Raw genomic sequence first — 12,475 nt, 5'->3', positions numbered from 1 at the left:
AAAAAAAAGGTTCTATCCATCATATATTGAATGATAAGTGGATATAGTATTTATCTTGACAGGCATAGGTGTACCCACTTGTTTGATGGCACAGTATCGTTAGTTACTTACTGTTGGCATACTGTTGGCAACTGATCATTGCACAACTCAGTTGCCTATTGGGTTTTTCCATTAAAAACAATAATCTACCTTTGTGCGTCTGTTTTCTTTCTACCCACTGGCAGACGATACGTCAACTGCATTATCTAAAATTGAATGTGTGAACCACATATACATTTTCCTATGGAGAGTATAACTGCCTGTCTGAAAAGATACCCATCTGAAGCATGATGAAACACCTGGTGTGACTGAGGGGGAAAGGACTTGTCAACTCCAGCTTACTCCGATCACATTTCTACTGTAATCAGCGCAGCAGCAGTGACACATTCCATGGTTTAAAACTGATCAAAGAGGCTGTCTCCCTTTTTCTGAGTGGTCTGTCAGGGCAGAACTGGCAGAGAAATAACAAGCCAAGAGGACCACTAACCAACTTTTCTCACTGTCCGCCACATAATCATCCCAGCTCCGGAGAGGTCTCAGTCCTCATCCTTGTAATTAGACAACCGATACCTCTCCAATCAGCTATTGAAAGTGAGGTGCCTACAGAATGAGGCAATTACCCTGGCACTGGTTGGAGGACCTCTCATTGGCCCAAAAGCCTGATGAAGACTTATTATTCCTGTGGAGGTTCAAGTTGGATGGATGGCTGGAAAGATGGTCCAGAGAGTGGGATGGAGCCCTCTCGAAACCTGACACCACACTGATATGAACCAGTGGGCTGTCAGGACTGTCACGGGTCATTGCCTTCCTGCCCGCATAGAGAACCCGCCCACCATATAAACTTGCGACTTACCTTTCTGTAGACAATCATATTTGGCGAGTCTTCCTCCGGATCCGTGCTGCCTGGTGCTCCTTGCTCCCTCGACCCCTCTGCCATCTTGTACTGAAAAACAACCCTGTCAAGGAAATAGAGGCACAACATGAGCACTAGGAGAGACACAGGCAGAATGTAAGATGACGATTTGATAAACATCAGTCAGCTTCTTTATTCCCCGGGGGAGCAAAAATTCCTTCCAGTCTTTTATCGTTGTGACATTCAGCTGCCGAAAAACTGTGTGTCTGGGAAATGGGCTGCCTGTCACTGAGGGGCCAGATAAGAGGCTCAGGTGGAGGATGCATATTAACTAATACACACATCTTAAACAGTAAGTATAGTCTATTTTATGTTCAGGTAAGTATGATTTCTTTGCTTGGTTGTTCTCACACATCTTAAGTGTTGGCTAACTGCAATCATAAGATGGTTTCTCAGATCCAGTGTTACTTCTATTGCTTCAAGCCGATGTTAAGGGATTTATTTACTACTTCCACACCCTTCCATTCTGCTGCCTGCACCCCCATTACTCGACCCTCCCTCTTCTACAATCTCTCTGGAGATTTAATTCCGCTTAATAAGGATTTCCATACCGTCAGTTGTCGACCGCTTCAACAAGCCCCCATAGCTTTTTCTACCCTTTGCCACTGAGTGCTTCTAGCCTTTTAAACAGGTTAAACCGTTTCCATGACCTTTTGACAAGACTTAAATGGCCTACTACACAAAGGGCTACTACACAATCATTTGCACAATCAGATATTAATAGAATACACGTCACTCTATAGAGTTTAATGTATTGAAGGTGGAATATAATCTCTTGACAGGATTTTATGCAGGCACAGAATAAAATGTTCATACATGAATTCAATTAGTAACAGTGCATCTTGCCAAAGGGATACCCAAACCAATGGGATTTGAGAAATATGCAACACTGCAAGTTTTTAACAAGTGCTGATTCTAGTGTGCTGGTAGCAACAGGAGACTCTAGCTCTCTGTGGCTTATTCACTTCACACCTGACTGTAGTGAGTGTATGAGGCTTAGTGACATGCAGGAGTGCAGAAGTAATTACCTGCTCTTACCTTGCTGTTTGTTATTACAAGTATAGTGCAGCAGAAAAGACAGCACTTCCTATTGGCCAGTGCCATGCTGCTCTTTTAGGAGTCTGAGCACATTAGGCAGCTAATCTTTGCAGTGTGCATCTCAGGGGCATAAAGATAGACAGGCGTTATGGATTGCATAGCACCTGCTTGAGGAACAATACTGAGTGGATAGGTCCCCAGTGGAAGAAGCTGTGAGTGAAGAGGGCCTGTCTGTGAGCTGATAAAGTGTGTCAAATACATGCCTGGAATATATATACCGCACTTCATACACACAGCTGTATGCTTCCTAAAAAGACAACTTAGTGCAGTGGAAGATTCTGTCATAGTTCAATGTATACACTGTGAACTGAAGACACTTGGAATGCAACCTAATGCCATGCAACATCTGTGACACCTTGCCATTGCTGCATCCGCTCATTACCTTATCGACCAAATAAACGGTGCGTCCACTCCTCTCCACTCCACGCAGCGCTGTGTGCACTCCCCACGGCTGCACTTGCACGGCTGGCTCCCCCTTAGCAACAAGCAGCGGGCAGGTCCATGGTGTAATTGGCAGAAGTGGAGAAAAAGGAAGGAAGACAGTGAGGACGGAGGCAGTCAAGCGGCAACAAGAGAGACGGTCACTGCAGTATCCCTCTTCTTCTTCCTGAAAAGTCCTGGCCGGCCCCGGCAGTTGAGGAGATCCTCACATGTCATTTGAAAACCCACCCCCCCTCTCGCCGTGTGCATGCGCTCCAGCCAAAGAGAGTGTGAGGGGAGAGAGAGGGAGATGCTGTGTAATAGCAAGTTGGAAACCAGGGGGAGGGATGAAGGAATTAGAGTGAGTATAAAGGAGAGATGGTGTGTATGTGTGGAGACGAAAGCAGGACAGAGGGAGGGTAGCACACTGCAGCAACACCAACTAATGATGAAAATAAGAAACAGTTCATTAGGACAATGTTGAAATGCTAATGCAAGAATATTATAGTGTCTGGGTGCACAGATAGAGGCTATAAATATCCCCTGTGAAGGAACAACGTTTTTCCATTTGCATGTACAGTGAGTGTGTATGAAAGAATCCATTGCATCATGTTGTGAAAGGACGGACAGAGCTATATGGCAGGCTCTTCTCCTCCTTCATAAAAAGTATAGAATCATCCAAGCTTAAATGGCAACCCCCGAACGAATGGACCTTTTCTGCCTACCATAAATGAGATCCCAAAAGCCCCTGAGGAAGATGCTCCACAAATACACAGCATGGCCAATTTGTGAACGCATGCATGCACTGTGAGCACATAGACACACATGGACAGGCACGCACAGCTGTTGGTGTTGACAGAACCAGTTCACCAGTTATCAAAGACGCATCTTGCTCACATCTCTCCAGTGGGCCTCTCCTCTCCGCTGCTCCTCCTTCTGCTCCCTGTGCTGGTTTGGTGTTTTGTGCACTCCCTTACAGAAAGCCATTGAAATATGGAGCAGGCATGGTAAGATGTCTCTTTTTCTCAAGGAAAAGGTGAACGATCTTTTATTTCATTATTGGACGTAACAGTTTGGAAGAAAAACATAAGTAGGTATCACAGCATTTTGAACACTTGAAAGAACTGCTGTGCTCAGTAGTTACCAAGGGAAACTGAGGCTGCACAGGTCCTTGTGAGTTGCATTCTTATTAAAGTGTGAAACTATCTGCTGGCCTACAGTATTGAGATTGTTCTCATACTTTTAGCAGTAGAAGAGTGGGCTTGCCTTGTACAGTACAATATAGCCCACCATCCCCCATATTATTATGAAATTGTCTATACGCCACTAGCAAATAACAGTGTATATACAGTGTAAACGTTCCCTCCCCCTCTGATCACCACTCCAGTGACCTATGAGCAGCATATCTTCTGGTATTAAGGAGGAGCAGCCATAACAAGGTGACAGACAGGGCCAGCAACCAACAGACACACACACACAACACTAATCTGCTTTATAAGGGGCCAGGCCTGCCATAATCTGCGTTAATGCGAAATTATTGAACTGCCTGTTCACTGCAGGATAGAAACCTCAGTACAGACATGATCACCAGGATTCTTATGTAGCCTACTTTGAAGTGTAGATTAGATATTTGTTTGTTTGCACAATGTTGTATGTTGATCTATACAACAGTTCATGCTTTACTTAACCCCAAGCACTTCTGAAAAGGTTCTGTAAATAACTGGCTAGTATAGATAGGCCCAAAACACTTCTCCTGCATATACAGGGCAGACTCTTTGGTGTAGATGTACACGGCCCCTGACAGTTACTTCTCAGCTGCAGAACACTTAATCTCTCATTGGGATGTCTCCTTCAGGTAACACTCATCTATCCTATTCTGGCTCCCCTGTGTCAGGTCCAAATGCCTTGTGTAATCAGGGCTAAGTGGAAAAACAGCAACTCCCAGTTAATCACAAATAATAGCAGGAATTATTGTAGGACACGGACAGATATCAGTTTTCTGTCCTTGGCAGCTCAGATTAACCAAAAAAAATACCCTAAACTAAAAATATAAGTCAACAAAATGTCTTTAATTGATATAAACATTTGTACACATCACAGCTCAATGGAAACAACGGAAAGGTATAGCTCCAAGACTCATTTTCCGAGTCCAGCTCATGGTCTAGTCCCATTTTATCCCTCTATTCTTTAGCCTCTCACTCCACTCATTCCACCGCAGCTACAAAGCATTAAAAATACATCCAAAAATAATCATACAAAAAAGAATGAAGGTGCAAATTCTGGTGATTATTAAATCTCTGCTTATATACACTTGCACAGTATCTCAAATAAGAAATAAAACATCACCGAAATTTGTGGCAACGATAAACTAAATACAGTCAAATTGAGCTATGAGGCTTTTTACACACTACAGACACACTGTAGCAGTCTCATACATACATTTCACCTTGTATTTCAAATGAACAGCAACCACGTAGGATCCAGTTGCGGATGTAAAGCATGCTATGGACTGAATACGGGTTAGTTCCATGTAGCATTTTACATGTTGTCAGTTCTTGGCTCAATAATCCATATTTTTGGTTTTGTCTACATGCAGATACTCATATCACTTTTCTTGGCCATTTTGTCACAAATATCTTTGCGTACAAATAAAGGGCAGAGGTGAGAAAATATGTTATGTATTTACACATCTTGAACTCTGTGTGGCACCTTTAATGCTTTGCTTTTATATAATATATTTTCTATCATCAGCATATGAACAGTAGTCCTGTACATTTTCAATAACCCTCTGAAATTTCACAGGCTAGTACAATCTTTACACAGTAAATACAGACAGATGCTATAGGTTTTACATTGTGTAAAGTGTGTGCTATTTAAAGAGTCTGTCTGTGCAGCCACACTGTGATCACACAGTATATGGACATCTCATATATAGTTTTATCATTTGAGTAGTAATAAAAATAGTCAGTGCTCTTTTGACTGAAGAATTTAAATTATTTCTTGACACAGTTAATCCCTAGAAAGTGTTTCCCAAAGGAATGTTGGATAATGTTTTCCAACTCATGCATCAATTATAGCCATTCTAATTTGTTTCTGAAATGAAGCTTAGCTTGTAACCTTGTAATTAGGTTATGTAGGACTTTAAAGGAGGACAGTACATGACTCAGTGATGGGAGGGTAGGACATGCCAGGTCTAGTCATTCCCCTTTATGCACCAAAACACTGTTGTTCAAGTCACGTAGAATAAACTGTATGGCAGCAGAGTTTGCATTGGCACAGATTGTTGAAGTCCCACATCACTGATGGACCATGTAGTTAACACTGAGGTTTCAGAAGAGCTTGAGTAATGATCAGGCTCACAGTGCTGTCAGTTCATATCTATGGTGTTGAAGACCCATTCAGTGAACTTTTTGAGCTTGGCTGAAGCACTGTACGATTCCTCTAGGAGACGATGGTTATCCTCACGCAAGCTTTGGACCTGCATCTGTAGTGATGCCTTTGCGTCTTTCTCCTAGGAGAAACAAAGCAGAACAACATTAGTATATTGTCACTTTTTGTTCACATAAAAACGGAAACATCAAAGATCTGTTCACATAATTAGTAGACAGTCTGGATGGCTGACCTTTTTTAGATCATCCTGGAGCATCCTCACCATAGATTCCAGCTGGGTCACCTTACCCAGAAGACAAGCTGGACTGTCATTAATATCGCTGTAAGCACAAACATACCGTTAGCCAGGTCAAATGTAAAGTTACTCCAATGATGGTGTTTTGTGTGGTTATATAGTGTGTTCATTACACGTGTAATTAGTAATCAGCATGTGGTCAATATTAAATGACTCTTACCCAGGGGGTGGCAGTCTGAGAGGAGCTGCCTGAGGCTCTGCCTGCTGTGGCGTGCTGCTGGTGGCCACACTCTCTGCCAGGGCACTCTCTTCTTGGGCTGCCAGGAACACCAGCCGCTGTTCTGTTGGAAAACAGTTCAAATGCCATGTTATTTAGAAGGTATAGTCCAAACTGTTACAATAATTGTCCTGTAGTGCCATCTTGTGGTAAAAAGAAACATGGTATTATAATAAACCTTTCAAAAGCCATTTTGCAACAAATTTAAATGTGATGATGACTGTTCACCTTCAAAGGCCTTGGCAGCGTCCACTAGGTGGGCCCAGTCCAGTGGACCATCTGTCCCAGTATCAGGCAGGGGCATAAGCACAGGATCCTCTACCTGATTTTTCTTGTTCTGCTCAAACTCCATGCTGTCAGGGGCTGACAAGTCTCCTGGAGATAAGACCACAATAATCATGCTAAAATTGTCACAAAGGCAAAGTTCATTGAATCATAATTTTAATATCATCATCCTCTACCCATTGACTTATGCGACTGCCGCTTGCCGTTTCGGGCAGTGGGTGAGCGTGGCATTGTGGAGCAGCTGAACAGAAGGTCAGTGGGAGTGTCCTTCTGCACATTGGAGGATGCCTCTCTCTGCCCACTGTAAATGCTCTCATCTGATACTGTCCTCTGAATGGAGCGGCGGCCGGGGGTGGGGCCTGGGAATAGGGGCTTGAGGAGCAGACAAAATGTATGTTTAGCATCTGTGGAGTAGTCACTTCATTGACACATTTCCCCTCATTGCTTCTTGCAGTTTTTCATAAAAAGGTTCCACTTTACCTGCTCCTCACTTGTCATAGGTGGGGGGCTATCTAATGTGATGAGTTTCTTTAAATCTTCTTCCAGACTTGACTTGGCAGCATGTCTTTGTGGGGACTGGGCTCCCCGTAGATTGGCCCTGAGCTGTGGCTGACCACCCAAGGGCCCGTCACTTTGGTGTCGTCTTGGAGGAGAAAAATACATAAATGGTAAGGTCATTATTTTAATGTACCTAGCAGCAGTGATGATAAAGAGAATAAAGATTTACTAAGACAACATTTCATTAAAAATAATAACCCAGACAGAGCATTGTTTGTACACACCAACAGTGAATGGTTTATCAAACTTTCCACTTTTAGCTGAGCTTCACAACTAAGAACCACTATTATTATTGACCACATGATGGCAGTGTTGTTGTTTTTTTTTTTTTTTACAAGCAGTATTCCAAGCACTGTTTGACAATCCTATTTGTTGTATTTTAACTCGGCATCAACAGGACTCACAGCAGGCTGCATTCTCCTGCAGAGCAGAGCATTCTTCAGCCTCTGCTTACACACTGCTCCCTAGTTTCTCACATATGCAGTAAAAAAAAATCTTCACTTACTTTCTAGTGTTGCCAAAGTCCACAGAGTTGACAGTTCCTCCAGGTTTCTTCCAACCAATCAGATACTTGGATGTTGCTCCCTGACGTGGGTAGAAGCTCTTTGCTCCTGGAGACTGGGAAGTAGGAGAGGTGGGCTCCTCCTGGGGGGACATGGACCTGCTGACTTGGCCTAATGGACTATGGCTGGAGAAATAGTGAGAAATTAGTGAATTTGGAGGACGCACCAGACAGCACTTTGATATTTATGCAAATGTCAAACAGAACAGAACAATACACAGAGGAGATTAACTCACTTCAAAGGAGACCATAATACAACATGCAAACCCCACAGATCCGTCAGAACATGGCCTGGTAAATCTGCTCTGTATGCCAAGAGTGGGATGCATCAGTATAAGTGAGGAGAATATGTCCTTGTACTTCACTTTTACTTCTTTCAAAAATATGCAATACTTAAAATATAGACAGCTGAATGTTCAAAGAACTGCCATCTCTGTGTGAATACTTTAAAGCATCGCTGTCAATGCACAGGTCTGCTCCAGTTATTTCTAGATGGTTATAGAATAGAGAGCAAAGCCTTCGGTTCAGTCAAAGGAAATGGGTTTTGGAGAAGACAGGATGTGATGCTGAGCACACAGTTTGCATTTCTTCAACTTCAAGCACTCCCTTTCTATTGTGAATGCCGGGTGACAATAAAAAATACAACAAACCCCACACACAACTAGAGATGCATGCACAAATATTCTTCTTATTTCTAATTCTAGCCTGTCTTTGTTTATGCCAAAACCACATAGCTTCGGTGTTCTCCATCTGGCTTTGTACAGGACATATTTGGACTACAATGAATCACTGTCTATTTAACATTGATGTAAGGGCAGAAATTCCTGAGCTGCCTACACAGCTGAAATGAACAGAATTAGCAGCACACCTGGGTAGGGTGGAGGCGTCATTCAGGCTGTATGTCTCAGGATGTAGTGGAAATGGTGAAGGACTCTTAGCCTGAGTCTCACTGCCTACGACAGTGAGCAGAGAGTCTGGAGGAGGGGAGGAGTCAGTATTCCTCTGGCCACTTGATGCTTCGTCCTGCCAGGGGATCTTCTCCTTGGCCCTGAAGCCACCAGTAGAGGAGGCCGTGCTGCTCTGTGTGGCTGTGAAGGAGGTGGCGTCAATGCCGCTGTCAGTGGAGGCTCCCTGGAGGTAACTGTTGAGTTCCAGTTCTCCTCGTACCCCTGAGCGTGAGCCCACCTCATACCACTTCTCATCACTGTGGGCAGAGCTGGAGGCATTACTCGACAGTGTATTACTGCTGGACTGGCTGGATGAATATGGACCATCCTGTTTAGCAAGAGGCTTTATTAGAATTTATATGAGAATAAGTATTGCATTACTGTTTCAGAGGTGCTACTCACCTTAATATTTTTGTTGGGAGACATGTGACATCCATGCTCAGACTGTAGCTTGGAAATGGGCCCCTTTGAAATCACAGGGTCTGCAGAAAACAAAGTTAAAAGCTCAGATAAATGTCTGTTTAAAACCAGTTATAATATATGTACAAAATAGCTCACCCCCAGTGTTTTTGTCCAGTAGCCGGCCAGTCTCTACTTCTCCCTGTCGTGTCCAAGCAACTCCAGAGCATGTTTTGACCCCATTGATCACTTCACCTGCTGCTTGTCGAGAAGACGCAGTAGTCTGGCAGTTGTTATTAAACCTACAACACAGTTTAAAAATATGTCGAATACTTGAACACAATGTATTTTAGTTGGCTGAAATGAAAAATGAAAATGAGGGGTTAAAGTCCTTACCCATCTGGTACTGTTTTTTGCCTCCAGTGGTTAGCACTCATGGTGTCATTGTGGGATATGTTAGCAGGAGAATTTGTGTTGTGCATTGTGCGACCCATCACAATGGAGCAAGCCAGAGCATAGTTGTCATTCCCAGGAGAATATCTGAGAGAAAACATATGTATTGACAAAAAATGTTTTTGACAAAAAAAGGAGATACTATAGACTTGTAATCTTGGACAGTAATACTAATTTTAATGTAATTATTTGTCGCTTTATTGAATTCATATGAATTAATTTGCTGTATAATGCAAAAATCTACACTGCATTTTTATTGATACTAAATAGATTTCATTGTTGAACACAAGAAAAAGTAAAGAAGGTAACCTTTTGGGGTTGAGTGGTCTGCCATCACTGGAAACACTGCGGGGCATGGCAGCAGAATTACTGAAGTCAGGAGGAGGAGCCTTGATGAGCGTGCCCCCTGAGCCAGAGGTACGGGTCTGAGGGCTGGAGGAGGTGGTGCGAGGCCACTTAGTGTTGTTGTTGTTGTTTGGAGGGCGGAAAGGAAACTTTAATTCATATGGCATACCCTCTTTGTGGTTCTTGTAGTCTACTAGTGGCATATGGTAGATTTCGGAGCACCCTCTGTTAGGTGAAATAAAATGACCATAAACCTTGTCCTTGGTTAAGACCGGCTGATGAAAACTTGTAGCTTACCTGCGTGGCGTGGAATCCTCATGTGGAGGGATAATTACCACTTTGACAGTGACAGAGGTGCGCAGCAGGTCAATCATCTGCTCATGGGACAGAGAGGCCACTGCCACTTTGCAGATCTCCACTAGTCGACTGCCTTGTCTGAGTCCCGCTTGCCATGCATAGCCATAGGGCTCCACCTCTGCAACAATGCCCTCGAAGTTTACATGGAAACCCAGCTGACCCAGTGCGTTACGACGCAATGTCATCTCAGTAGTTTGGCTGCCCTTGGTCAGAAGCTGCAGGAAGGAAAATAGCAGTACATGAGCAGGGAAATCATATAGCATCATTGTAAACCACCCAAAATATGCAACATGTACGGTTTTATGTACAATATTTGCACAGAGGTGGTCAATTGCACACTTCGCCAACTTTGATCAGAATTGGCCATGTGAAAATGCAAGTAAAATATCATTTGCTACAAATAAACAAATGTGAGTCATTGCTGCCTCTAATAAACATTTACCGGTACATAACAACCAAACATGGCCTACACCTACACAGCCTTAGAAACTTTAGTAATGATATCACTTCAGCAAAGCACTACCTATTAAGCTAAGCCAGGCCTACAATAAAGACTCAATAGCTGTGGCATTTGGTGTAATTTCACATTACAGCATAAACCAAAAGTCTGTGATGCCATCTATATGAAGGATTTTAGCAAGCGAAATATAAAATTATACATATTTGAATTTAGGTGAACAGTGGGAATTAAAATATTTGTACTTTAAAAAAACCTAACAGACTCTAAGTGCATAAGCTCAGGTATTATTAATTGCAATCTGTCATCAGCTGTTTCTTTGTCTGGCTGACTGTGACCCCTTCCTGTTACAGCAGGTGGTGTTTGCTAATGAAATGTACTATGTGAGACAGCTGAGGTGCCCCACTGACCTCCAGTCTTTTGACCACCTCTCCAAAGTCTTCTGTGTTGTTATTAATGGAGCGCAGTGACACGCTTTCCCCACGTTCATAGTAGATTTTCAGAGAGGCGGGGCTTCCTGTCGACCATCCAATAACATCCCGTGTGGCACAGTTGAACACTACTGATTTGGCCTCCTGATCTAGTAAGATGATGAAGTCATTAGAAATAGCCAAAAGGCATTCCCGTTCAGCTCCTGCGACTTGGTCCTCAGCATGAACCTGCCAAGTGATGGCTCCCAGGCTCTTGAGCTCTGCACCGCTGTATGGACGAGTCTTCTCCCGCCGCTTGTGTGCCAGAGAGATAAATGGGAACTTCCCAGTGGGCTCCACAGGAGTAGTGGTGACGTGACGCTCTGCCAGATCCCTTAAGTACTCTTGTCGCGTGCGTGTCGCCATCGCACCAAATTTATCCGATTTGTGGGCAGCGTTTTCAGCGTTAATGACTTTGGCCAGCAGGAAGTCCCTGAAGACTGTGGATTTGGGAAATGTCACACCCTTAGGGATTGGTGGTCCAAAGCATGGAACGTCTTGGGAACGAGTCACCGCCACACTAAATTGAAGACACAAACAAAACAGTATTGAGTCCTTGCTGCTGCAGAACAAATATACATACATATGTAACCATGCACAAAACATGATCTTAAAACTTATAAGTTCATTGTAAAAAATTGGATACTTTTAAAGACAAAGGACATAGGGTCCTTTAAGTGCTGGAGGTAATGTTCCTTTGACCTCCTTCATTTAGAAGTATAAAAGAGGGCGTACAAATTCCTACAGGCAATGCACTGCTCCTGTTACCCTCCACTGCTCCTATTCTGTCCAACACAATGACTGCGCTAGAATTGAATTACTATAAATAAGTAAACAGGTAAAATAGTGCTTTGTCTTACCTGTGGCATGTGGGAAACTTAAATAAGGACTGAAACATGTTAATATTTCAAAGAGGATGAGGTCTATCTCGTGAAGTTAGCAGCTTATCTCCGCCACATCCTGCTGCTAAAAGACTAATGCATGTATAAAATCTATAGTGCCAATATACAGTGCAGCCTTGTGGGTGTAAACCTCAAAATGGCTTTAGATGAACGGATGTGACACTCCTGACAACTTCTCTATCCAGTCCATTACACAAATAACAGATCCAGTGCCCATAGCAAAAATGTTGCAGACCATGGCTGACTTCACTCGGCTTATAAATACCATACATCCCATCAAAGTTGACAAGCTAGCTCCCATGCTGTCACTATCCAACAACAGAGCTGAGGCTAGCACTAGCATGCACAGCCTCAATTTCCTAAACAAA

At 43.2% G+C, this 12,475-nt stretch overlaps 2 protein-coding genes across 3 annotated transcripts in view; both read right to left on the bottom strand.

The window, feature by feature from the left end:
* LOC117390279 (regulator of G-protein signaling 6-like) overlaps positions 1-2,723 on the bottom strand; it is a 35,257-nt gene extending 32,534 nt beyond the window's left edge. The window contains exons 1-2 of one of the 2 annotated variants that reach the window (XM_033987985.2): positions 2,433-2,723; positions 893-995 (exon numbers count right to left, since the gene is read on the bottom strand). In XM_033987985.2, the coding sequence (XP_033843876.1) occupies positions 893-976 (84 nt within the window). In that variant the 5' untranslated portion in view covers positions 977-995; positions 2,433-2,723. The remainder of the gene's footprint in view (positions 1-892; positions 996-2,432) is intronic. The other variant, XM_033987986.2, reaches the window with a different exon arrangement.
* Positions 2,724-4,520: 1,797 nt separating this feature from the next.
* LOC117390079 (signal-induced proliferation-associated 1-like protein 1) overlaps positions 4,521-12,475 on the bottom strand; it is a 30,313-nt gene continuing 22,358 nt past the window's right edge. Inside the window, exons 8-21 of the mRNA XM_033987727.2 lie at positions 11,146-11,725; positions 10,219-10,493; positions 9,886-10,146; positions 9,520-9,663; positions 9,283-9,425; positions 9,127-9,206; positions 8,646-9,052; positions 7,721-7,903; positions 7,138-7,300; positions 6,834-7,029; positions 6,601-6,747; positions 6,316-6,436; positions 6,093-6,180; positions 4,521-5,981 (exon numbers count right to left, since the gene is read on the bottom strand). Of these exons, the coding sequence (XP_033843618.1) occupies positions 5,838-5,981; positions 6,093-6,180; positions 6,316-6,436; positions 6,601-6,747; positions 6,834-7,029; positions 7,138-7,300; positions 7,721-7,903; positions 8,646-9,052; positions 9,127-9,206; positions 9,283-9,425; positions 9,520-9,663; positions 9,886-10,146; positions 10,219-10,493; positions 11,146-11,725 (2,932 nt within the window). The 3' untranslated portion in view covers positions 4,521-5,837. The remainder of the gene's footprint in view (positions 5,982-6,092; positions 6,181-6,315; positions 6,437-6,600; positions 6,748-6,833; positions 7,030-7,137; positions 7,301-7,720; positions 7,904-8,645; positions 9,053-9,126; positions 9,207-9,282; positions 9,426-9,519; positions 9,664-9,885; positions 10,147-10,218; positions 10,494-11,145; positions 11,726-12,475) is intronic.

The sequence above is a fragment of the Periophthalmus magnuspinnatus genome, chromosome 22, assembly GCF_009829125.3.
Source record: "Periophthalmus magnuspinnatus isolate fPerMag1 chromosome 22, fPerMag1.2.pri, whole genome shotgun sequence".
In the NCBI taxonomy this organism is placed as follows: domain Eukaryota; kingdom Metazoa; phylum Chordata; class Actinopteri; order Gobiiformes; family Gobiidae; genus Periophthalmus; species Periophthalmus magnuspinnatus.
The sequence above is the reverse complement of the archived record's forward strand: the minus strand, read 5'-3'. Positions and strand labels throughout refer to the sequence as shown.